The 27,787-nt window shown below is 44.8% G+C and overlaps 1 protein-coding gene across 6 annotated transcripts in view; it reads right to left on the bottom strand.

Annotated features, from left to right (window-relative positions):
• Nucleotides 1-27,787, bottom strand: part of ADD3 (adducin 3) — a 462,930-nt gene that overhangs the window by 207,616 nt on the left and 227,527 nt on the right. For 4 of the 6 annotated variants that reach the window (XM_086922758.1, XM_086922761.1, XM_086922760.1 and 1 more), the window contains exon 3: nt 7,970-8,188. In XM_086922758.1, coding sequence (XP_086778884.1) covers nt 7,970-8,164 — 195 coding nt within the window. In that variant the 5' untranslated portion in view covers nt 8,165-8,188. Of the gene's footprint in view, nt 1-7,969; nt 8,189-24,352; nt 24,438-27,787 lie in introns of those variants that run through there. The other 2 variants (XM_086922759.1, XM_086922762.1) reach the window with 2 other exon arrangements.

The following is a 27,787-nucleotide window of genomic DNA, read 5'->3' as shown; positions in this document are numbered from 1 at the left end:
GCTACACTGGTGGAAGAGACCATCCTCTTCCCAAATGTGTTCAGCCCCTTGGATTCCCAATCTGGTGGAGTGGTAGGGAACGTGCCAGGATGGGCTTGGGAAGTGGAGGCTTGGACCACCAAGCTCCCCAGAGTGGGATGCACGGAGAAGAAACGAATTCCCAGGAAGGGTGCAATGGCGGCGGGCAATTGTCCTTTGCACAGGAGCCCCCGTGCACGGGTTGGGCCAGACCCTAAGGAGGAATGTCTGCAAGGGCTTCATTGAATGAGAATAAGGGTTTGTTGGGGGAAAACTCCCAGCTAAGCACCTCCATAAACACTTTCCTCTTGCCAGCCACAGAGGGCAGCGTAAGGTCCAAGACCTCAGCCGCCCTCTGCACAACCACAGCAAATGAGGCACCCTCCTCAAGCCAGCATCTGGTGAGGTGTCCAAATCGCTGGCATCTCTGTTCCTTATACCGTTTGTCCTCAGTGTCATCTAGGGGATGCTGAAATCCATAAGCGTCATCTGACCTCTCCCATTCATCATCCTCTCCAGGACGGTCAAAAGAAAAAGCCATTGGCTCCTAATCGGACAGGCCCCGGTCGGTGCTGGAGATCCTGTTGGACCCTCATAGAACTCTTAGTTGGGTGGGGGTTGCTTCGGCTCCGTAAAATTCAGGAATGTGCGAGGCAAACCCTTGCATGGGCTCCACAGAAGAGCTAGGCCTAGAGTGCCAATATCCTGCACCTCGTCCATGGACTTGGACAGATACGGTGAAGTCGAAGTCCTCTTTGACTTCTTTCGGTAAGACTGACTAGCCGACGGTCCGTAGCGGATCCAGGAATAGTCCTGGGACCTTTCAAATGACCGGGATTGGGAGAACCACAGGGTCGTCTGAAGTCCGGCAGTGAGGAGCTTGAGGGAACGCTCGATTAACGTCTTCAAGTGCATAGCGAGGCAGTCCTCGCAGATCTTGGAGTCGTGGTCCACCTTCAAGCACCAAAGACAAACCAAGTGTGGGTTGTTATAGACGTTGTCCTGTGACTGGCACCACATGGCTTGAAACCAGCTGGTTTATTTCGGGACATCCCTAGCATACCATTCTTAAAAAGGTGTTGACCCAAGTCAAAAAAGGTCAGTTAAAAATTGACTAGGGGTAGCTCTTCACAGATCTGCACTGTCTGGCGCGGAAAGAAAAGAACTGAAGTGAGCGCGATGGGGTGACTCTCAAAGGCATCATGCACAACACTTCCGCCGTGGATGACACGGCACCGAACGCCACCTACCGGTCTACAGGGGTACTGCTAAAAAATGTACAGATCCAGTCTGATACCTGGGAAATACTATAAGGTACTGAATCTGCAACTAGACGCCTCTATCAGATCATAAAATTACTCTTCTTGCATAATTTTGTGGAATTTTTCAGTAATTTCATGCGATTCCGCTACATGTAATTACGCAAATTAGACCCACCCCTTGTCCCAACGACACGCAGCTATCAGGTCACCCTATTAACCCACCCTTATACTTTGGCTAGCAGTACCAAAACCACAGTTCAAGAGCCCAATACAAGTTTAATGTGCCAGGTAGCCATATACTAACTACGTGTCTGTGCTGCTATATTGGTCACAAGAATGCAACAGGTATTTGTTTACAATTAACAGCTAAGACTCCTTAGAGCTAGGGTACGTGTTAAAGTACACTTTTACTGCTGTGTTAGTTTACAATGCACTAAGACGGTGCATTTAAAATACCCACAACACTGAACATATAAAGGGTCATTAACCAGGACAGGAATATTGCATGCATCAGTTTCATTTACATCCTGGCTTCTTTAACCCCTTCACTGCGGCGGCTATTCCGCCGCAGTGCTAAGGGGGCGGGGCGGCCACGCGGCGGCCGCATGCTGGTGACGGAACCGCTCCGTCACCAGCGTCGGTGGCGCTGTGCTTATGACGGAGCGGTTCCGTCACGGCCCGCCCCGCTCAATAGGACGCTCAGCGCAGGCGCGGAATTCGCGCCGCGCATGAGCAGCGAGCGGACCATGACGGAACCGCTCCGTCATCAGCACAGCGCCACCGCAGCTGATGACGGAGCGGTTCAGTCATCAGCATACAAGGGGTTAATGCCTTTATGCTTTCTATTATTATTGCAGTCTCAAACATCCTTGGAGAGGAGACTACTTGGTGCTTTTACAAATTATGCCCCGCAAATACCCTTTATGTATATATTATGAATCTCCAAATACAGTGTTTACATCCAACTAAAAAGATTCAATTACTGAGCCTGAGTTTTGGATAAATCATTTGATGGGCAATGTCTGAATTATGTTAAATTCAAAACTTAGGTTAGAGCCGCAAGCCCTGAATCCGTTGACACAAATTTCACTTGGACACAATGTTCTTATCAATAATATACTAAGTTTACATTCAAATAAAACATATGCTCAATGCAAAATGTGCAGCCTTAATCATACTTAAATATTATAGGCTAGCAAATAAATAAAAGTGCTGCTTTAAGTTAGCTTGTAAATGCCAAGTTAACTAAAAAAATAATGTATTAACACTAAATAGCCTGTTTTCCACATCGAATAGTTGTTTGCGCACAATGTTTTTCTTACATAGGTTATATTTTACCAGAAGCCTGCTAGCTAGTGACTAAACTTTTGTTTTGTATTAGACAACCTTTAGTGAGTTCACCTGGGAGGGGAGGAGGCGACCGAAAGGGTGATTCATGGGAAGAAAAGGTTGGAACGCAAAATATCAACAATGTAACTTTTCATGGTTTAATGTCCGATAACCTATTGTGCCCTTATAAGAAAATGGGGAAATTACTTATTCCCATGAATTTGCTGAAATTCTATTGGAGGATTCAGAAGAAAAGAGAAAATAATATTGCAACATAGATTAGTGTGTTTATATTTGTGTGTGTTCCTACAGTAGCTAGCGGAGATTACGGATTCATTTCCGACACCTTGACTAGAGGCTCATCTCAGTTTCTTAGCGTTCTCTACATGAGAGGCTATTTAAGCCTATTTCCTTTATGTCAGTGGATTTATGACTGAGAAATTTTCCAGTTTGATATGCAAAGGTTTTATGCTTGTGCATTGGTTCTCTCATCAGAATTATTTATTGGGTATCTTTCACTCATTACTCCAACTAACTCTAGATTAGAGAATTTCCTTTATGAAACATGCTTATTGCATTATAACTAGAACTACTATTACTCTGCCTAATCTATAATTTTATCTACTACTGAAATATCAATTATTGGACTATGTTCATTTCTAATCTTAATGCCTAAAAGATGAATCCTTACAGAACAACACTGAGATACTTGAGAATTTGAAAAAAATACAACTTTTAAAGTCACACCTGTCTCCCTCACAACGCAGACACATCTATAATGTATATGGGATGCTGCTGCGTTTGTTACGCAGAGCAGCAGCCTTCTTTGTTTTCAGCATTTGTTAGGCAGAGCAGCAGTTACACTGGTTTGCAAGCTTCCCTGGATTGCTTGAACAATCATACGTGGCGTGACTCTCATGGACGTCATTTAAGGGTCGCCAGGGGCCACAGCTGTGACTCCTGGCTTGTCCCTTGCTAACCCTGGCACTGCTCTTGCAACCCCTTGCCTCAGAGTGGCAAAATCAATGCCTTGAACACAGGGGCAGCTCTTCCTAATGGACGCTTGTTTATTTAATTATACAAATAGTGAATATTATTCATTGTTTTTAATAAAAAATGGGAGTACATTAGCTGAAAAATGACCCTATCTGGAAGCTATGATAAGTAAAAAAAGAAAATGCTGTTAAATGTCTGTTGTATGCATGCTTGTGGGTGAGCATGCGTTTATGTGCATGAGTGGGTGGGAATGTGTTAGTATATGTAAGCATTTGTGTGCATGTCAAAGTAAAGGTCAAACGGAGTGCAATGTCACTTCTGCTACCCCTGGCATTTTAGTGAATTAATGTCCATAGTGACACTGGGAGTGGATTGCAGTTACGTAGCCCCGTTCGAATAATTTTGATGAAGTGCCACTATTTTGTGTACATTTTAAGACTGCATGCGTAACAAGCGCTCTTTAGAAACAGGTAGTATAGTCGGCAAGTGTGCCTTTATCTGGTACTGCAGATCAAGTTCAGTCGTTTCTGTGAGAGAGGAGGAAGAGAAAGAAGTGGGTGGAATATGGATCACTTTCAATCGGAGCTGCCACTTTACTCCGTGTGTCTTCACATATGCAAACTGCAACCTTGCATTAGCTCTGCTATTGGTAGACGTCCATGGTGATGCAGAGTCCATCTATAGTTTGCAGTGCTGAGAGCAAGTGTTAATACCATTGCATGTATAAAGTGCTCACCACTAGGGTGTACATAGAAATCACACATGCCATTGCTTTTTTTAGGTCTCGCCTACGCTGTGCGCATGCACTGCATAGGAGACCTTTAGCCGTCGTGCAGCTCCTTTTACAATGCACATACTTGTGCTTGTGGCGGCATACGCCTTGCGGGAGTGTGCAGCGGCGCGCCACGAGTATGTTCTTTCAAAAAGAGCAGACGGCTCTCCCAAGCGCGCACGCCCTCGCACAACTCGCGGGCTAATTAACTTTCGGGGCTGCGCTTGTGTTTCAGTGCTTGTTTTCTCAGCAGTAGAATGTTGTTTATTTTCTTTGCAGTGCACGCCTCACCTGAGTTATATGTAAAACATTTGCAAACAGCCAAATGAGATCTAAATCAGTAATCTTTCAACCCTTACGTAAAATTGTTTTTCTCTTATATTTCCTAATATTTGCAATGTTCACAAACCAGTTTGCAGTGCCTGTGTTTGAAGTTTGGTATAACTTCTAGTTTTGTTGCTTTAAAAATGTAACAGCAGACAACAAAACGTATTTTGTAATGGACGTGTGAATGTTGCATTTATATTACAATTGTCGCCTTACTCCTCTGCTAAGGTACTGCGTTGGAGATTTTTTAAGAAATCTTTTTTTCCTGTGGTACCTTTTCTCCATCAGGAGCGCAGGGAGTGACGCCTTGTGTGCTGACCATTTGCACTTTAAGCACAATAGATGACCCCTCGCCCCTCCCCTCCGCCCGCTCCCTCAATTAAGAGTGATTTGTCTCAGTGTGTTGTGTCAAGAAGGGGGAGGGGGCGGGTGCACATTACCTGTTTAGGTACACAGAGAGCATGCTTACACCCCGCTTTGTGTCAGCCCAGGCTCAGAGCCCATCCAGAGGTAGCTGGGAATCCAGCTACAGGCTGCTCCAGTGACACAGGTTGCCCCACACGCCCTTCTTAATTCACGTGACCTCTGAGCTCGGGGGGTCGTGGTCTGGGATTTCATCAATGTATTCAATGGAGCCATTCAAGTGCGAGTCCTTTATTAAATGATCTCATCGAGATAAAAGTGGGGTCGTCCCCCTTACCACTACTATTTGTGTTTGGACCAATACGGAACTTTCCTGTGACAATGCACCGTTGCACATAATGGATGCCAGGTGATAGTAACTGGTTGAAAAAATTAGGCAAGAGGGGGTGGGTACTGAAATTGAAAAAAGGCACCATTTATTGTATTCGTGTGCCCACCAACGAGGTTCGAAAACATGCGCATGCACGCGCAAACTCAGAGCCACAAACATTGATTGGCATATAGTAATAAAAACAAGTTTATCAGCTGATTGCAGTATTACTCCACCCAATCTCTTTCGCTCTTTATTCTCGTCTCTCAGCTCCCTCGGCTTTCTTCCTTTTAACAAAAACAGAATCTAGTCATCTAAACTGCCAGAGACTCTGCTAGTCTCTCCTCTCTGTCTCATCTACTTGTCCTCTCTGTAGCCCCATTTGTCTGTGCCTAGCCTCACTCTTTCCCTGCTTCCCCAATCGCGCCACCCATTCTCCCTTTCTCGCCCCGGACAAGCTTCTTGACATCACCAACGTTTATGCTGCAACTAAATCAGTCTGCTCGCAAAAAAAACAATTATAACAACTATATAGGCTATCATGAGATTTCTGTGCACATGAATGTTTGTTATTCCAGACGGTTTTTGGTAGGGTGCAAGTCAAATAAAGAATACCCCAACCCGCCAGGCTTTCCATTGGTAATGACCAATGTTTCTAGTTGGCCCACCCCTCCTTTTTCTCTAAATATGCTTCATTCGAGCCATTTACGCACCTCTGTAGGGGAAGGGACATCAGCTCACCCAGACATTTTCACAACATCCCTGTGGTGTGAGCCCGAGTGAAAAGATAATGCCACATTACCAACTATTTTCTCTCCTTTTCCCAGAACTTCTAGTCGTTCCAAGGTGCTCGCCAGCGTCGGATTGGTAACATGGGCATTCGGGCAATGCCCGAGGGGCCGGGCTCCGAGTTCCACCTGAGGGCTGCTTTTGAGTCGCCTGGGGGCCGATTTGGGCGGTGTCTGTTGTTCGACTATACCGCCAACGGTCCAGTGGGTGTCTAAGTGGCCTTTCTGGAGGGAGATGGGCACTCATGACCTCCCGTATAGCAGCAACAGGTAGAGGTGTCACCCCTTTTCTTTCGCTGGGCCTCCCATTAATGTAGGCATACTGAGCAGGGCAGGGGGCCTGAGCAGAAGTGGCCTCACTTGTTTTCAGGTGTTTTTCACTAGTGTAAACTGTTGCGTGCATATTTATTTTTTTTAGCCCCGCCCCCTTTTTTATGTAAAATTACGCTGAAGCAGTGATTTGAGGGAAGGCATTATGCAAATGTGGGCCGATTTTTTTTATGCGTGCCCGGGCCGATTTTTAATCCCAATCCAACCCTGGTGCTCGCCACACACTGGCTCGGCCCATCCGGACACCGTTTTTGGGTGTGAGAAATGTGGTACCCAAAGTCGGCAGCCTAAGCATTCAACCTACGTGAACCGGAACATTGTATATTTCAAAGAAAAACAACGAAGTAAAACAAACGCTTACAACGAGGCCCTGGCACAGTAAACTAACAGTGAAAAGGGAAGAAAATCCATAATAAGGGACACTCACTCCCCGCTAACTCAAAATCAGCACTGATGCTTTAAAGACGGTGCTTTAAATGGGCTGGTACTGTACGGTACTGTGCACCTGCACTTTGTTTTATTTTGAGAGGGAGAGTACCTGCACTTCGAGAGAAACGTAATACTTTTAATTGGAGAGTAGCGGCACTTCTCAGGAACAAGCACTTCTATTTTTCCTGCACTTTTATTTTTTCATTTAAAGCGCAGAGGAAAATCCTTTATTGGTCAGTCATATGGACCTGGAGAACACATTTAGTTAATGTAGGAAGACACATTGCCATGAACATGGTCTTTGCCAATGAGGGTGTGTATTTTTATGTCCACGTGTTGTATGCTTTGGGTGGGGAATTACCCAGAATGCCTCTCTTGAACAAGGACCATGCACTCGTCTTTTCATTTGGATTCTCTGCAGCCTGTATTGTTTACTGCACATATAATTACATCTTAATATCTATAAGGCGCAAACAGCCAGTTCTACAGTCCACCAGGAGTGTATTCCCAGTGTATTCTTGGCAAAGCCGATAGGTCTCGCCTTTGGGACCTTTTAAGTATTAAGTTATGCAGCACAATATCCTTACTGCAACACTGACTGTTGCAGGGCTAAACACTTATAAGGTCCCAAAGGCGAGACCTATTGGCTATGCCAAGGCTTGTTTTTAATTGAGTTTGTCTATAGCTACTTAGTGTTTAAAGTGTGCCTCATCATAAAATCCACTTTAGAAAGGTATTGCAGTATGTACTGGAACACAAATTGGCAACAGGTTGCTCTGGATACATTATTAAGGTTTGGAATTCAGAAATAAGAATTCTGTACAATGTAATAGTAAACTTTCAATCATCAATAAAGCCGTAATGTTCTTCAGACTTCAATTCTCTTTTAAACAATGCTAATGTTTCCTGCACATCACCCGTTTTGGTCACTAGGAGGGAGGCGTGCAAGAAGGGTCTACACCTGTCGTAAACGGGCCTTACTCACCGGGCTCTGCAGGATCTGCGTGACCCTCTTCTTTTGCTCCATCATGTTGAAGTCTTGCCGGAGGTCTGGGGACATATTTCTCTCACGGACGTACTCGGGATCATTCTCGTCGATGCGGTCGAAGTACCGCTCTTTGTGGGGCATGCTGGGAGGGGGAGGGGTGGTGATCACCCCCTGGCTGCCATTGGCGCTCATGCTGCTCAACTCCCGCTTGGTCTCCTGCAACACAGAAAATGAAACAAACGTGAGAAACAGTATCCGAAAGGGCTGCGTTTGCACACGGAGCATCAGGAATGTGTTTACCAACTGACCAGGATTAACAACACTGCCAGAAAAACAACACACAAGGAAATTGAGTGATGCATATTTTCAGCAAATTCCGTCAAATAGAGAGTTCTAGCAATTATGACAAACGACAACATGACTCCTGAAGCTTAAAACAAACAGCAATATAAAAAATAAAAATATGAAATATCCACTTGGTACAGGTGTTTTATGGACTTCGTAATCTTACAGACTACTAAATTCCAAACACGGTACTTGCATTGAAACGAGCAGCTGTCCTTTTAGCACTAATGCTGCAGTCACTGACAATCTGCTAAATAAGGTGTAAGAACCATCTTGCATGTATTCTCTCCACGAACTCGTCTCAGTGCTTTCAAGCAGACGGGACCAAGCATTTCCACGGAGGTCTGGAAAAGATTATGGAGTCCCTGGCTCTGCTCGACAGTGGAAGGACAGAAGGTCAAATGGCGGGACCCCATCCCCAGTCTCCTTGGGGTGGGGGAGCAATGGTGTAACACAATATAACACTCTCAACACAGAACTGTGCCCCACCTCCAATTCTGTTCACCCTTTTCCACCCTAATGACATTTTTACGCCACCCCAGTTACATTCTTCACAAGCATAGGTAACCAGGGACTACAAGAGCACCTCTTGCACTCGGACAGCTCTACTGAAGAGATGGTACTCTCCCAGGGCATCCACAACCTTCCAGAATCAAGCTGAGATACCAAAGATCTCAATGAAAATAGACACCACCACCACCTCCCCCCCCCCCTCGAACAAAAAAAAAATGAATCCTAAAAACCTAATTTCTATCCAGGTCCAAACAAACTCCTTCACCAAAACTGAGACCTCCTATCTCTGGTGCGTTCTCCACAATTGCAGGTCAGCGTCCAAATGCAATCTCGAAATTATGAATGTGATTGAATTACATAACCAGGACCTAATGTTTTCAAATTAAATTAGTAGATTTATATAGAGTGGCTTCTCACCCATGAGGGTATCCAGGCGCTGTCAATGGACCCTGGGAGATGAAGTGATTTGCCCAGAATCACAGGTTGCTGAGCAGAGACTCCAACCCAGATCACCAGCTCCTGAGTCGGCATCTCTCTCCAATGGGCCACATCCTTACTGAAACGTGATGTGGGTTACTGCTACGCTAGTAATAGGCTCAATTGTATTGAGGGTTTATCTCATTTTTCTGGTTGTGTTTAAATTCACGCAAGATATACCTAATTCTTTCCTGAAAACATATCAAATTATATAAATGAGGTCCTTGTGAACATTGTTCTTTTGCTTAATTAGCAATACCCAGTTCGCAAGGATATATGGGTCACTATCGTTTTTTGTGATTAAAGCGTGCTTCTAGGCGTCCGGAACTGGGGTCAAGGAGATGGATTTGTTACACAGGGCCTTGATGAGCAGTGCCTTGAGGAATGGGAGACAAGAACACCGGATAAGTGGTGGGCAAGGATCCAATGATGAGCCAAATAAGGCAGAACACACAATTTTGGACATCTCAGATAGGCTCGAGAGGCAAACTCTGGTGGAGCTATGCAATTGTACCCGAAAGCATCCTCACCAGAAAACATCACCACGATTCAAAATATGATGAGGAAGATACAATCCTGGATAACCCTACATCAGCTCAAACATAACCCTCAGACACTGAATTCCTTTTGATTTCCCCTCAACATGTTCATTCCCATACAATCATGGCTAGAGAAACAAATTTGAGAAAAGGTCAAGGTGCACCACTTAAACGTTCTTAGAATCTGTTATCTCTATTAAGGTAAAACAGTAATGATCACAGCAACTAATTCTTATATTCTTGAGGTTTCTTTATTCAATTCAGTTGAAACCGTATACACAGGGTCTACAGCCGACGCGTTTCGTCCTCAAGGGACTTCTTCAGGGCAAGGTGGCAGTTAGTGATGACGTCCCTGGATCTTCTCCCGTTATCAAGGGGTGTATATCTTTGTCCGCGATGTTGCACTATGGTGCAATGGGCATCTATTTACTTTGGTTCTTTTCCAGAGGATCAATTTCTCAAAGTGACAGTGTTGGTCTATTCAAATTTGATAAGAGCCAAATTACATCAGTAGTATGAAAAGTTTCAATATTCTACATTCAAGCATCATCCCAATGAGGATAATTATTCCAAAAATAATGAACCAGGGTAGAGGGGTCACCCTCCGTCTAGTTGCTGCAGCAACTTGACGGAGGGTGACGTCTCTCTTCCTTTTCCTCACCGAGCCACGGACGAACCAGGGGATGCGATAATTCATTTGACTAAGATTGTCTTGAGAATAAAACTACTATTCACTCTTCGACTAAAAAGAGGAATGAAGTAGAAAAAGCTCTAGAAGACGACAGACGGAGCTTCTCTTACCCCTCTACCCTGGTTCATTATTTTTGGAATAATTATCCTCATTGGGATGTGGCTTGAATGTAGAATATTGAAACTTATCATACTACTGGTGTAATTTGGCTCTTATCAAATTCGAATAGACCAACACTGTCACTTTGATAAATTGATCCTCTGGAAAAGAACCAAAGTAAATAGATGCCCATTGCACCATAGTGCAACATCGCGGACAAAGATATACACCCCTTGATAACGGGAGAAGATCCAGGGACGTCATCACTAACTGCCACCTTGCCCTGAAGAAGTCCCTTGAGGACGAAACGCGTCGGCTGTAGACCCTGTGTATACTGTTTCAACTGAATATGAATAAAGAAACCTCAAGAATATAAGAATTAGTTGCTGTGATCATTACTGTTTTACCTTAATAGAGATAACAGATTCTAAGAACGTTTAAGTGGTGCACCTTGACCTTTTCTCAAATTCTCTCATAGTTCATGTTTTGAACCTACACTGTAACAGTGGGTGTTGTGGAGTGTGCACACAGACCGCCCCGGGTACTAGGGGGTGGGCCCGAAAGACAATAATTTTCTGGAGAATCCTTGACTAGGTGCTGTCAAATTGGGAACCTTCCACTGTTGTTTCTTCCTCTTAATAAACTAGAGAAATAAATTATTGAAAGCAAAACCACCATTTTTGAAGCATCGAAATCACGGAGCTTCACCCTAGCTAAGAATTAAAATCTTAACGCACACACTAGTCTTAACAAAACATACTCGCCACCAAATTGGACTCCTCCATAAAATAACACCCCTTATTCGAAACAAAGCACAATGGCATCTCTCTCAAGACTGGACTACTGAAACAAGCCAGGAATCGATGTAGCCCCTTTAAGAGCAGCTCTTAATCTGCAGCCCCAGAATACATGAGGATATCTCCTCCATTCGGATTACTCAACTGGCTGGATAAGAAGCCAGAGGTCAATTCAAACTAGCCTGTGTTATGCACAAGGCACTACACAATTCACACCAAACTACCTGACAAACAAATTCCCTATCTAGGTGGATGCTGAGAACTCCAAAGTGCAGACTCTCTCAGACTTGAAAGTCCACATTATTAAAAAAACACGGAATCAATGCTTGTCAGGAAGTGCACCTAAGATCTGGAATTCTATCCCACCAGCTTGAAGAACTAAAGCCTCATACTCTGTGCTACTGGAATTATGTGATTCTGTGGCCACAGCTTTTCTCTTTGCATAATTGTTGATCTGCTACATAATATATCATTTGCTGCATAATCTGCAGATTTAGTATTAATACTATGAAAAAAAAGTCCATTATGTTGCATAATTTGCCTTTTATTGCCACATAAGAACATAAGTTACTTACCTGTAAACTGTGGTTCTCCAGTATTGGTGTCTTTCATAGATTCACATGCTTGAATATTCCCCGTCGTCGAAGTGGGAGTCCCACGGTACATAAATAGCAGTAATAAATATGCATGTATACATGAGAAATATCATAAATAAAAAATACATACATATTGCGTAATAAAAATGTAAGCTTGAAAAAGTACCATAGAACAGAATAGGCCCATAGAAAAGCCCAAGGGAGAATTCACTTTAGTAACTTATAGGAGTCATTATGTGTTGGTCCACATTCCAGCCAATCAGGCTGTAGCCTCCTCTAGAACCTTCTCCTCAGAAGCCCAAGTCCTCAGATTTTCGTAGCACAAGTAAGTATAAATGCTTGAGGAGAAGAGAGCCCCTGAGGGGAGGATGGGAGGGTCGCATGTGAATCTATGAAAGACACCAATACTGGAGAACCACAGTTTACAGGTAAGTAACTTATGTTCTTCTCCAGTATTAGGGGTGTCTTTCATAGATTCACATGCTTGAATAAGAATAGAAAGCAGTAAACCGTACATTAGTCATAAAGGAAGATACAAATTAAGTTTAGGCATAACATATCACTTAATAAGCAATAAAAAACCAAAACATGACAATACCTTTATGACTGGTGGCGGGTAGCAACAGAGGCTCACCTTTATCGGAAAAGATTCCGCAGCACCGCTTGACCTACTGCCGCATCCGCGGTATCTGTTGATTGCAGGCAGTAGTGCTTCGTAAAAGTATGGCTGCTTGACCAAGTAGCAGCTCTGCAGATTTGTCTTAGAGGTACCCCCACAAAGAGGGCAGCAGAAGTCGATACAGCTCTCGTGGAATGAGCTCGAACAGAAGCAGGAAGGGGCTTGCCAGCCCGTTGATGACAATAGGATATGGCAGACGATATCCATCTGGTGATAGTCTGTTTAGTTACGGATTGTCCTTTGCACACTGGGCCATATGCCACAAACAATTGATCAGTCTTTCTAAAGGCAGCTGTGCGTTGAATGTAAAATTTAAGGCAGCGTTTCACATCCAGAGTGTGCAAGGAGCGCTCCGCTGCAGATTGAGGTGCAGGGAAGAAAGTCTTAAGAACAATAGGTTCATTGAGATGGAAGTCACTGGGAACCTTAGGAATAAAACTGGGATTTGTTCTCAAGGTAACCGCTTCGTTGGAGAATTGTAAAAACGGTGGCTGTATAGTAAAGGCTTGAATGTCGCTGACGCGTCTGGAAGAGGTCAGAGCAAGCAACAGAGCCACTTTCCAAGTGAGGAATTTCAGATTGGAAGAATGGATGGGCTCGAATGGAGGCAAAAGCAGCTGAGACAAAACCAGGTTGAGTCGCCATGAAGGTGGGGGCCGACGGATTGGAGGGAACATCCGAAAAAGGCCCTTGAAGAACTGTTTTATGATCCTGGAGGAGTACAAAGATGTTACGCCATCATGGCGGAAACGAGAGATAGCAGCTAGAAAAACCTTAAGAGTGGAGTGTGATAGTCCTGATTTTGCTAGCGACAAAAAGAATGGCAAGATTTGTTCTGGCTGAGCACACATGGGATTTAGTGATCTAGTGGAGCACCAAGCGCAGAAACGCTTCCACTTCAACTGGTAAGTTTTGACAGTAGATTGTGCTCGAGCATTTGCTAGCACTGTCCTACAATCTTTGTCGATATTCATGTGTGCAAATTCATTGTACTCAGGTTCCAGGCATGAAGTTGAAGGTATGCTGGATCCGGATGGCATATTTGACCTTGATGCATTGTGAGAAGATGTGGCAGAGGATGCAACTGTATCGGTTGTGTCAGAGAGAATAGAAGGAGATCTGAGAACCAAGGACGTCTCGGCCATTTGGGTGCGATCAGGATTATCCGACATGGTTGGGTTCTCATTTTGTGTAACAGACGAGGAATGAGCGGCAGTGGAGGGAATGCATAGCTGAAGGCGTTCGACCAGTCTATTGAAAAGGCATTCCCGCTCGACTCCTTGTGTGGATGCCGGCTCGCAAACCCTTGACATTTTCTGTTGAGAGCAGTTGCAAAGAGATCCAATTGTGGTCGGCCCCACTGTCGGAAGATGTAATCCAACGTTGGTTGGTTGAGTTCCCATTCGTGGTTGTCCGAAAGGGCTCTGCTGAGCGAGTCCGCCAGCACATTGGCCACACCTGGGACATGGACAGCTTGAAGATGTATTTGATGTTGGAGAGCCCAGTCCCATATCTCCTGTGCCAGTTGTGATAACACGAGAGATCTTGTGCCGCCCTGTTTGTTGATGTAGTGCATGCTGGTGGTATTGTCTGTCCTCACCAGCAATGTCTGTCCCTGCACTACTCTTTGAAAGGACTTCAAGGCCAAGAAAATCGCCAGAAGTTCTAAGCGATTTATGTGCCACGTGCGCTGAGACACCGTCCACTTGCCTCTCACGGACATCCCGTCGAGATGGGCCCCCCAACCCTCTAGGGAGGCGTCTGTCGTCCATGTCAGTGTTGGTTGTTCGTCCTTGAATGAGCGACCTGTTGCTATGTTTGGAGGATGAGCCCACCACTCCAAAGCTCTTTGTAAGCGGGGCGTTAGATGGATTTTGTCTTCGTACGACCCTGATACCTGCTTCCACTGGTTGTCTAGTTCTTCTTGAAGGACTCTCATGTGCAGTCTGCAGTTGGGAATCAGTTGAATGCACGAGGAAGCCATGCCGAGGAATGATTTGTACATCCGGACAGAAACGTACTGCCTTGATTGCAGGAACTGAACTTTCTGTAACATTCGGCTCTGACGTTCCTGTGAAACGAACACTTGCCCTAGTCGAGAATCGAGCGAGGCTCCTAGAAAATCTCGTTGTTGAGAAGGGTGAAAGTGTGACTTTAGGCAATTGATGAAGAAACCTAACGTTTCGAACAGGGATATGCAGACTTGTGTGTGTTCTTGTGTCAGTTGGAAAGTTCTGGCTTTTATCAGGCAGTCGTCCAGATACGGATAAAACTGGATGCTCTGTAAGCGCAGGTAGGCGGCCACCGGGGCTAGAATCTTTGTAAACACTCTTGGTGCCGATCGAAGGCCGAATGGAAGGACCATGAATTGATAATGAAATTGGCCGACTGTAAAACAAAGGTATTTCCTGTGCCTGGGGTGAATAGGCACATGAAAATATGCATCTTGAAGGTCTATAGTCGAAAAGAACTCTCCTGGAATGAGGAAATTCAAGATTTGAAGCAGGGTAAGCATCTGAAAAGTCTTTGATGCGATGAACTTGTTCAGAGCCCTCAGATCTAAGATGGGGCGCCACTCTTCTGATTTTTTTCTTTACTAGAAAGAAACGGGAGTAAAACCCCATGCCGCGTTGACATTGCGGTACCATTTCTATGGCTCCTTTTCTGATCAGAAGCTGCACCTGGGCCAACAGTTCCTTGAAATGGGGAGAAGGTGGGCCCGAAGGCGGGCGAGCGGGTGGAAATTTCGTCAATTCCAGGGTGTGTTTTTTTGAAACAACGTCCAAGACCCATTGGTCGTTGGTAATGTTCGACCAATTGGAGAAGAATTTCGAGATTCGACCTCCAAGATGCAGTCCTCTCACTGTTTTTTGCTGGTGTTCGCACCACCTCTGTAGTTGGACTTCCGCTGGTAAGGTCTGGAGGTGGATGAACGATTTTGGGACTGATAGGATCCTCTTTGTCTGTTGTCGTAAGAGTATCCTCGATATTGGCCTGTGCCTCGAAAAGTAGAGGTTCCTCCTCCTCCTCTACCTCGTGCCCCACGAAATGGCCTCTTTCTATATTGAAGAGTTGTTAAGGACTTCGCTGTATCCGTGTCCTTTTTTATAAGTTCCAAAGCATCATCAACGTGCTTACCGAACAAAGACTCGCCATCGTAGGGTAAATCTAGCACTCTGGATTGAACTTCCGGACGGAAGGTTGTTGACTTCAGCCAGCCTTGGCGTCGCAAAACTGCAGCACCCGCCAGTTGTCGGAAACCAGTAGAGGCTATATCGATGGCACAGTCGATTATTTCCGTTGAAATCTTTTCTCCCTCGAGAATGATGGCCTGCGCTTCATCCCGGATGGAGTCAGGCATTTGAGGGAGTAGACCAGCGATCTCGGACCACATTTGACGCTCGTATCGACCCAGTATGGCTAAAGCGTTGGAAGCTCTTACCATTGTCGCTGCCATTGTGGTAAATTTCTTTCCAATTGAGTTCAATTTACGGCCATCTTGATCCGGCGGGGATGTCAGGGGTATGGCTGGATTTCGAGACCTTTTTTGTGCCGCCTGAGTGATAACTGAGTCTGCCTTAGGTTGTGAAACTAAGCAGGCGAAGTAGGCGGAGCTTTATATTTTTTGTCTAGTCTAGGTAGAACGGCTGGAATGGAATTAGGACGTTCCATTAACTTTAGACCCTCATCCCATATGTGGTCCATGATAGGAATGGTATGAGTTTGGCGTTGCGGTAAGTCCTTAAAATCATACAAAAAACATTCCGTTTGTTGTGTTTCCAACGTTAAGTGGAACCTCTTCGCTGAACGAACCATAAGGTTATGGAAACTCGCGATATCCACTGGTGGCGAAGTTCTTGGAGATGTTGGTGGAGTAGAGGGCGTCTGTGCCCTATAATTGTCCCATTCCTGCATTTCCTCATCATCAGTGTCATTATCTCCAGTGTTATGAGGAGTTTGAGTCTCATTATCTGCATCATGAGCAGCACCCAAAGGAGACGTTGGTGCAACAGTCGCCTGAGCTTGAAGCCTAGGTGCTGGAGACTGTGGTCGAGGCACTGGAGACGGAGGGTGAGGAGCTGAAGGCTGAGGTCGCTGCACTTGAGGTGCTGGGGAAGGAGGCAGCGATGGTGGAAACCTACGATTGTAGTCATCCAGCATATGTTGCAGGTTTTTCACCATAGACAGAGGAATCTGTGTAAAGTGTTCGTAATTTGGTTGTTGCGAGTTATCTATTGGAAAAAGGACATTCCCATCTTCGACGGTATTATCCGCATCCTCATCCTCGTCACTGTAGTCCTGACACTTAATGTGTAATTCCGATGGACTGGTTGCTGGTTGATAAATGTGATCCACTTCAGAATCATTACCAGATTCCTCTGCTTCAGATTGAAACAATTTTTCTGGAGGTTGAGATCCACTCCTAATAGGACTTAACTGTATAAGTGGTACAGTCTTGAGAGATGAAGTAGAAACCACTTTGAAGGTGGTAGTAGATTGTAGCGGTTGTTGCGTCGTCAACGAGCCCGTCGACGACAGTTGTACAGCTTTAGCTCCCTCTAGATGTTTTTTGGTTGGCGCCGCTGAATCCGGCGTAAGAACCTTAGGCTTGGTAGACGATGACTTTTTGGTCGTCGACGAGGCCGTCGACGAAGTTGCAGTCTTTGCCGTCGACAAGGAGGTCGTCAGCGGAGCAGCCGTCGACGGGGGGTTCATCGTCGGCGTAGATGTTATTGTCGTCGACGAGGAAGATCCGGTCGTCGACGACGATGCCTTGGTCTTCGTCGACGGAGGAGCCATCGACGATGGATGCGTCGTCGACGGTTTGATCGACGAGATCATAATAATGGACGAGATGGGTCTCACCTCTTGGCTGCTCGTCGACGCGATGATAGTCGTCGTGGCAGAGCTGGTCGACATGGAGGAAGTAGTCGTCGACGTCGAAATTGCCAAAACGGACTTCGTAGACGCTGAAGACGTCGACGGACGCGTCGACGAGCCAATGCCCGTTTTAGATACAGAGGGCATGGTCTTGGCTCGAGACGCCAGAGAGCCAGGTCCCGTAGGCGCGCCCTGAAGCAAGTCTTGTGAGGAGACATCCTTGAAAGATCCCAACTTCTTGCTCTTCTTAAGAAAAGGAGAGGGAACTTCAGTCTCAGCACGCTTCTGAGAGGTTTTCGAAAAACCAGAAGACATACTCTCAACATCGGAAATCACATTATCAGATGATTTCAACTTCTGTAGCCACAGAAGGAGACGAGCCTCTCTGTCCCCCAAAGTCTTAGGTGGAAATTTGCGACAGAGCCTGCAGGTAGAGGCAACATGGTCCGGATAAAGACAGTAAATACACTTACTGTGTGGATCCTCATGAAAAAGGCGCAGTTTTCCACAGGATGGACAAGCCTTGAACAAAGTTTTCCCTGAAGAAGACATTTTTGAAGAAAAAATAGGAAGAAACTGGAAAAAACTGAGCAGAGCTCAGGGAGACTCCCTTCACACGATGTGCGGTAGAAAATCTGAGGACTTGGGCTTCTGACGAGAAGGTTCTAGAGGAGGCTACAGCCTGATTGGCTGGAATGTGGACCAACACATAATGACTCCTATAAGTTACTAAAGTGAATTCTCCCTTGGGCTTTTCTATGGGCCTATTCTGTTCTATGGTACTTTTTCAAGCTTACATTTTTATTACGCAATATGTATGTATTTTTTATTTATGATATTTCTCATGTATACATGCATATTTATTACTGCTATTTATGTACCGTGGGACTCCCACTTCGACGACGGGGAATATTCAAGCATGTGAATCTATGAAAGACACCCCTAATACTGGAGAATTTAGTGCTCCCTGCTGCATAATTATGGTGGCTCTATCAAGAAAGAACATAAAACCCTACTCTCCCACCAACACGTTCAATCATGACTCGACTCTACTCTGCAGCTATTTGTGATGTAGACTTCAGAATCCGAACAAGGACTATGACGAAAATCTGTCTTTTATGAGGCACTGCTCTCTTGATAAGATCACACATGAAGTGATCTTTGCTTCTTCTGCTTTAAAATCGTATCAGCGGCATTTTAAGTTATTACAATGAGATGTTGTGGCCATTATCCACCCCATTCCCAATGACTGCTCGGAACAAAAACACCAAAAATATGAATGATATTTTACAGGTAGAAATGGAGATATGAATCCAACTCAAAAAAGGAAAAACACTGAAATGTGCCAGTTATACTACACCCAGGCTGTAAATGGCTTTAGGCCATGTGCAGCCTGGGTTGGTTGACTGCCAACTCCACTTGGAAATAGAGGTCAATGAATGTAGCATCGTTTACTGGTTTGTGTACATGTTTTTATTTAATTACATTTTGCTTTTAGGAGTTATTTATTGGAATAAATGTTGTCATGTCATAAGAACTGCATTTAGTGTGCGAGTTATAGGTTCTGGTCCCAACTACCGCTTGCGAATTTCAGTAGCTTTTTGGTTTTAATTTATAACTAAAACTGCACTTCAACTGATGTTTTATTAGTGGATATCCGAGGTTTTTTTATTTTTTTTTTTTTTATTTTATTTAAAATGTTTTACAGCATTTGTTCCCCTAAATCCTCCCCCCCCCCCCCCCCTGCACAGGACATGACGAAAGCAAAAAAAATGCAATCAAGTTTCGATTTTCTAGGACATTTCTGCATCTCAAGTTACAATATTTCAACCTAGCAAATTATAATAGGTAACCAAGAGCATCAATCAAAACAGCTGGAAAAGAAAAAACGTGGAAAGAGGATCAAATAATAAACATAACCCCATGAATGCAGCGTAGTTAATATTCCTGATTTACATTGCACGCCCGCCTGAAAACCCTATAGAAGTTCCGTGTTTCCTGCCACCCTATTCTTCCAGTCTGTTATTGGTTTCCAAATCTGAAGACCAAGGGATCTGCCCTTCTTCCCTTTTCTAGCATATAGCGCTTTTTCCATGTTGTATATATACAAAAGCCTGGCCAACCATTGCTGCATAGTGGGGGCGAGCTTATCTCGCCATGCCGAAGCTATACATAGACGAAATACGGCCATAGCTACAAACAGAAAGTTCTCCAGCTGTGGTTGCTCTCCAGTACCATCCAATCCCATTAATATTACTTCGGGTGTCATCGTTAACTTACAATTCAGAGATCTATCTAAAAACCCTTCAGTTTGTTTTATCAGGGGAGCCAGGTTGGGGCATTCGCAAAACATGTGCACTATGTCTCCCTCCTGGCTATCGCATCTTGGACATGTTATCCCTTGTGTACCCCCCCACTGTGCAATTCTGGCTGGAGTATAGTATAACTTGTACAAGGTCTTATAGTGCTGGGCTTGCAATGAAGAAGAGCGGAGAACCTCATGTCCCATCTGTAATGACTTTTCAAAGATCCCCTCCGTAATCCCTAACGCATCCATCCATTTTGCTTCAAATTTACCCAAGTCGTCTCCCCTATGTGCTATAAGTTCGGCATAAAGTCTTTTTATCGTGCAGCCATGCCCCCCTTCTATTAATTGTAGTATTATATTATCTCCAAATCCTAAAGGGCCTCCTCTCTTTCCAGCCAATAAGCTTCTTATCTGTAGATACTTAAAAAACATTCTTGTACTGATCCCAAATTTTCTCTGTATCTCTGAGAATTGGCGAACTCCTAATGGGCCTATCAAATCCCCCATTCTTTTTACTCCTAACCGTCCCCATTCCTTGAAAACAGTATCAGCAAAGATCTCTGGGGGTAATGTGGGGTCATTCCCTAACCTAGTATATGCATGATATCTGCCCAGCCCAAAACTCTTTTTAAACGCCTTCCACACCTTATAAGCTGCCTCCAGAGTCTTGAATCTTGTCCTCTTAAAGTAGCTCGGTTCAGTGTATCTCAAGAACACATTCTGTGCCTCCTCGCCTAAAATCAAGCTGAAAATCTCTAATGAGCCGGTGTAGAATTCTACTTCCATCTCCGCCCCACCGGTGAGGCCCGTTATTTGCTGCAGCACTGCAGCCCAATAATAGAGTCTCAGATCCGGTAGTGCCCACCCCCCCTCTCTCTTGGTAATGCCATAAATTTTAGTGCCCTTCTTGTTTTACCCTGTGACCAGATAAACCGGTTTATTATGAGCTCTATTCTGCTAAACAGAAGTGGACTAAAAAATAGAGGGATAGTTCTAAATAAATATAGAAATTTCGGGAGGAGATTCATTTTGATAAAATTTACCCTGCCAACTATGGACATGTGCAAATTATGTACCCTATTCAAATCCTTCTTCGCTTTCGAAATGATAGGAGCGATATTTAAGTCCACCAAATTTCCCAGATCAGCGGTGATAGTTATTCCCAAGTAAACCCCCTCAGCCACCACCCGTGGATCTGTGCATGTTGCGTATGTATTCTTTATAATTTGTGTCTTAGTTTTATTTAGTGCATACCCCGCGACCCGCCCAAATTGCTCCGCCTCCTGCTCTATTTTGCTGATAGCCTCTGCCGGTGAGGGTGTGATGATCGCGATATCATCCGCATATGCTAGTACCTTAATCGGTCCCATTTTAGTATCTAACGGCCTAATTCGATCATTTAGTTCCAATTTCTTAATTAATGGGTCTATGTAAAGTGCAAAGAGCAGGGGTGAGCACGGGCACCCCTGCCGTGTGCCCCGTGTAATTCTAAATGGGATAGTGCGGCCTGTATTCACCCTTACACACGCCGTTGGTCCTGCATATAAAGATTGTATCGATTTTATAAATCCTTCCCCGATTCTCCCTTTCCTTAGCACTGCCCACAGAAATTCCCACGCCACATGGTCGAAGGCCTTTTCGGCGTCTAATAACATGGCTGCCATTGGTTTCTCCTCCGCCCCTTGTACGTCAAATAGTGTGATCATCTTTCTAACATGCAATGCCGTTCCTCTATGTGGGATAAATCCATGCTGGTTAATGCTTACTAGTTGCACTATTACCCTAGCAAGTCTATTTGCTAATGTTTTGGAGAAGATTTTTAGGTCAGCATTAATCAATGTAATCGGGCGGTATGACCCGGGCTCTACGGGGGATTTCCCTTTTTTAAGGATTACGACAATATCTGCCCCTGCCCAGCTGGCTGGAATGGAATGCCCTGCCTGTGCCTCCCTAAGTGTCCTGAGTTATAGGTTCTGGTCCCAACTACCGCTTGCGAATTTCAGTAGCTTTTTGGTTTTAATTTATAACTAAAACTGCACTTCAACTGATGTTTTATTAGTGGATATCCGAGGTTTTTTTTAACTGTATATTGACATGTTATTACCAAAGCTAACCATAACTTCACTACCCTTTGGGTTTTTTCATCGCATATATAAAAAAATGAAATCGAAGTGTATATGTAGTCAGATGTGCATGTTATGGTGTAGAATGAAAAAACTGGCTAGGTCATTTGCACTACTTTCTGAAATCCATTTCGTGCTCTTCTGTCTCTCGTGCACAGACTGAGGAGACGATGATTAAAGCGCTCTTCTACTGCAAGGGATAGCAGGACAGTAAGGAAGGCCAAAGTGCTGGTCACCACAACATCATCTTTAAGTGGCCTTTAACCGTGCACGGAAAGAGAGCATGGAAAACACTAGGCCCAGTAAATGCTAAGAGGGCGACAGCCAATTGTTGCTGTTGCGCTGAGAAATGATGGGACAGAGGGAAGACTCCTGCTCGCCTCTTTACTCAATCTAAGTTGTAGAGCGTGACTAACTAACTATATGCTCATTTTTAAAATTGCGTTTTTTAATGTATTTTCTGTATTTTTTTGTAGGCGTCTATTAATATTGTACAAGACTAAGAATGCACACAAGTGAATATTACATGAAAATTCATGGGAAATACATTTTAGTTTATTTGTCCATTAGATAAATAAACACTAGTGACTTGTTTATTAGCCCAAAGTTCAATATCAATATAAACTTTCTTTAATTTTAAGAATAAAGACCATAAAAGCAGTACAAACCATGAAATAACACATCCAATAAAATCCAGCCTCAATAGAGTGAGATCAAAAAAGAAAGAAGACATACAATATAAATAAATACAAAAGCTTTTGTCTAAAGTTACGAACCAATGCTGTAATTCAGTGTCATCCATTTTAAGACTGCTATTGCACGTCGGGCGTGCAGCATTGTCTCGGTCCTTCCTGGTTTATTTTTGTATCTTTCAGGGATTGCCTATGAACTTACAACATGCCGAAGCACTAGCAGCATCTTTGCTTGTCTAGAGCCCCACGGGGCCCCGACTAGCGCGCGGCCCTGGAGCCCGGCCAGCGCTGGCTCTGATGATAGTATTCAGGATAAGGCCAATGTTGGCTTAGCGTATGACGCTTGTTGTTCTAATACTGTAATACACTATTGTTCACTCGTGGTCGCCTCAGTGAGATAATACACTGACAAACAGCGTTTCCTGACAGGAAGTAAATTCCCACTGTGTGTCACCGGATTACAGACAAGATTACTGCTGCAGCGAGGGAAGGGTCCATCCGCGGCTGAACAGTTCTTTCTCATCTCCTTGTTACCGCTATTTTGGACACTTTATGCCGAAGAAGTGTCCATGTATTTTTACTCTGTTATTCTTGAGATGGCTTTAAGTTTCTGCTGTTTCCCGCCAGGTTAATGGTGAAACTGGGACAAATGCGAGATTAGTACACACAAATCAGTCACCGAGCCGGCTCATATTTTTACCGCGGTGTTAGCTCAGAATAGCAGTTGAGTCTTGTAGTCTTAGCGATTAATGCGGCCCACTCAACCCCCGACGCCCGCCAGGTGTTAAAAAAAAAAAAGATAATTAGGTTTAATAAAATCCACCAGCAGCAAAAAAAAAACCTCAAACTACAAGTATCTAAATGTAAATTTAACTTATCACCTCACAGTCGTAAATTTCGCAAGTTTTGCTTTTATAATAAAACTGGAGGCTATCTGAAGTCGTTTACAGTGCAGTAACACAAAATGAACCCTCCAGGGGTAATGAGTGCCGGTGAGTATACCCTTCTCACTGGTATTCACTAGCGTTGGGTTGAATGAGGGCCCCTGACGGATTATGCCCCTTCAAACCCTTGAAGGATGTGGGGCCCCTCCTTGGCCGCAGGGACTGCATTATGCTTCTAATGTCTAATCAAATAATTGAGAACGTGTCAACAAAAGCTCTAGGTTTTAAAATGACGGCTTGAGGCAGCCGCAGCTATTCTCTGCCAAGTAGGTTAGCAACACAACACACTTCAGAATATTAGGTTGTTGGGCAATCAAGTGATCAAAACAGCATCTAAGAAGATTGCAAAAGCACTACAAGTCACAGCATGGAATGTCACAGAGGTGCCGATTTGAGCACGATGTATTTGCATAACATGTGCATTAGTACTCTGGAAGCAGGCGGGATTGCATAGCACAATAAAATAATGCACTCCAGTAAATCCGTGTTTATATATGCACATCACTCAACCATTAGCTAAACAGCCAAGAGAAAATCCTCCAAGTAGCACGTAAAAAGAAACCTGTTCTACCCTTTTCAAACAAAGTTAGTGTAAAAATAAAAAGCACGTCACACCAAACCATGGCACCCTAGAAATTAATAAAAACTGTGCGTTTAAATAGCAATAATTCGCTTGGGTAACATCTGAAGTCCTACCTTCTGTTAATGTGCATCACGGACAGCTGAATGGCGTCCCCCTTTTTACAATACAGAAAAAAGCATTAGGAGTTACCTCCCTTACGGTATCCGGTTTTGGTGCCTTCGATTTTGGCACAACTGTGAAGTGACAATTACAAATAAGAGTCGCGTCCAAAAGCCCTCTTCTTGTGAATGAAATCCCGCTTCTTTGACCACGCTACTTGCTGGCAGGATGTAAGGTGAAAGTTCATCTCCCAGACTGCTTCCTCAGCTCCAATCGCAGGCCACTGGCGAAGCCCGCTTGTGTCAGTGTCAGGACACAATGAAGACCAGGAAACGGCTGACTGCATCAGAATTATAACAATACTAAACTTTAAAGCCAAGTGTCCACTTCCGAGAACAATTAATAATCGCGTGGGCCGGGGGAGGCCCAGAGATAAACAGTGTGCTTGCCCTGAATGCTTTTCCCACAAGATGGAAACTGGGATTAACAAAAGGTCACTCACTGCACTACACAAACTGTTCACAACCAGTGTTGAGATCGGCCTGTATGAGAGGGATTCACAAATGCTGCAATGCCAACCATGGAGACCTCACAGTCCTGCCAAGCATCACGCATCAGGTGTGACACACACATTTCAGTGCGGTGTTCCGCATCACCGCACTGAAATGCATTGTCACGCATTTTGCCGACTCGCCAGCTGGTGCCACCGGCGGCGCCTGTGTACGGCTCTGCTGCTCTGAGAGACGTGCTGCCAGTGCCAGGGGCTCTAGTTAATAAATAGTTAATCAATATGACTGCTCTGAGTCCCCCACAGGCGTCGGAGCTTTGCCTTCCACTGTTAGCTAAGGCTACAGTGCTGGCAGGCTCATGTTAATGGTAGGTATGTTTTATATAGCGCGTGGCTACTCCGAGGAGTGCCACAGTCTGCTGTGCTACAATGTATTCTGATCACCGGGACCACCAGTCAGGTAGGTTGCTTATCTGCTGGCAGCGGCGCCACGTACGTCACATCCTGGTGCCCTGAGATTTGATCAAGGCTGCCCTGGGCTGTATGGTTTGCTTGCAGCGTGGCAATTTCAATGATGGCGCTGCCACCAGCAGCTCTCCTCTGCAGGCACTTCGCACCGGGCCAGTCCCCGCCGTGCTAGTTTACAACTTTTTCATTTATCCCTTCAAATGCAGTAGATTCAGAAACAGGTGACCCGGCGGGATTGGAGCGCTGGACGGCCGCCGGCCAGGACAATATTACTAGCCGCCCGACCCCCGACGCCCATTTAACTCACGAGGAGTCAGGAGAGCTGCAGCCCGATCACTGAAGAGGCCGCAGGCAGGGCAGAAAACGTTCTGAATAGCAGCCAGCCTTTGCAGGCCAGAGCGAGTCCCCGCGGGTCTACGGGCGCCACCCACCAGCAACACCACAGTCCTATTCCTCCAGGGCAGGCACACACACTCGAATCATCTGCGGACGGGCCCAAGTACGTACCAGCCAGAGCCTGTGCAGGCCGTGGCCGAGGGCAATTAAAGCGCACTTTTAATTAGAAAAAGATTAGCGCTAAGGGCAAGCGCGCGGGAGTGTTGAAACGAAAGGAAGTGTAACAAGCTTTTCCTAGACTTCCAAAAATAGGCGCACGTGGGCCGACAATAGAGACGTTTATAGCAATAATAGTTAATTGGCGGGGTGTGAAGCCCTTCTCATTTGACATCTGCACGGTGCCAGGGAGTCCTGGCTCCTGGGGCACCCCAGCCACATTTCATCTTCACCTCGAAAATCTCTCTGGGGCCCCTCAGCTTTAGGATCAACCCTTCTACGTCATCTGGGTCAATGGGTGTGTGACATCATTCTTCAACCCTAGGCATTTTTGTGAATCTATGTCCGCGATTATACGTGTATCAAGCAGCCACGTCCACCAGGTGATCTGACAGACAGCAGAGAGAAGCTCTGCACCCTCCCCTCCAAGGTGTGTATCACCTGCGTATACCCCATTCCACTAGCAGGAGAACACAGCAATTACGATCCTCGTGGAACTTCTGTCCGGCGCTCAGGAGGCCTCTATTACACAGACGCTTGCCCCATGTCGGATGAGAGTTGCCCTGTTCTTCACCTTTAGCTGTAGTTTATTAGACAATGTTATTTCTGGTCCTGATGCTCCATTATTTCCCTCTATTATAGTGTGACTGGTACCAGGTTATTGCCCAGTGTAGTTAGTGCAGCAAATATAGGTCGCATCAGTGTAACTGCACATTAGAGCAGGGAAGCCAACGTAACCTGTCACCTCAGCAGCTGCTGTGAGGAAGAGTCTGCAGGCTACATGACAATTGCCTGAGAGAGTGAGCGCAGGTAAAGTGTATTTATCTCAATTAAACTAAGTAAACATTATTTGTGCCACAAATTATGTGTTAATTGCTTGTAAGGCTAGTAGACTGTGCAACTTACTCTTTTAATATACAGTTCAGTTACTCAGTGTGTGTGTTTTTTTTAAAGAAATTACAGCCAGCGGCTGGGCTGTGACCCCTAGGCTTTGAGTGTGCCTCTCCGGTCCTTCGATTTCTGGTGCTTTGCTGAAGTTCTAAGATCTTCTTAGTGTTTGTTGTTGTTCAAATGGATGTAATGTCTAATATTGATGCGTTTCCCTGGTCTTCATTGTTTAATTTTGCTTCTGACAAAGTGTAATTCGTAGTGGTTGAAATGTCACTCATAATGACACTGAAATTTTGAAAATGGCACACAGCGATTTGAAACCTTGGCAGCTATGACCTCATGTACAACATATACATTTCTCACACTCGCAAATTGAGGGCCTTCTACTGAGAGCAGGGTTTCTTACAAGAAGGTTTAGCTAACCTACAATCAAAAGTTTTTAACATTCCAAAAGAATGACAATATAGCTGAATGAATGACTACATCACAACAAAAATAAAGGAATATCACAAATATCGTCCAATTCGTCAACTAGTTCTTTTGTGAAAACTGACAGCCAGCAAAGCCCATCACCAAGCACCTCGAAGAATGAGTTACTTACCTTCGGTAATTCTCTTTCTAGTAAAGACTTGATATAGCCGCAATTTCCTCTTTGTTTGAATATACCCCAGGCATCAGACAGGATCTGGAGACTTGTTTTGTAGTACCCCTGCGTGCCAGAAGGTGGCACCGTCTGGCTCTTCACGGACATGCTCCAGAAGTGGCGTGCTGGGCCTATAAGGGAGATACCCCCACATGCGGACAGTTGCTTTCAAGACTGTCGGTGCCTCCCGACATGGAACCCCGAAACCAAACTGGTATGTCAGTGTGCAGATTCATAGACTTAGGATTTATTAATAAGTAGAGTCCAATCAAAGAATAGGCAGGATTGGAGGTTCCGTGAGACAATCTATACCAGAAAGAGCATTACTTGCTCTTCTGATAAAGCCTTCTAGCTGCAGATTCCACAACCCTTGGATCCATACCAAAG

Source organism: Lissotriton vulgaris, chromosome 5 (genome assembly GCF_964263255.1).
Source record: "Lissotriton vulgaris chromosome 5, aLisVul1.2, whole genome shotgun sequence".
Lineage (NCBI taxonomy): Eukaryota > Metazoa > Chordata > Amphibia > Caudata > Salamandridae > Lissotriton > Lissotriton vulgaris.
The sequence above is the reverse complement of the archived record's forward strand: the minus strand, read 5'-3'. Positions and strand labels throughout refer to the sequence as shown.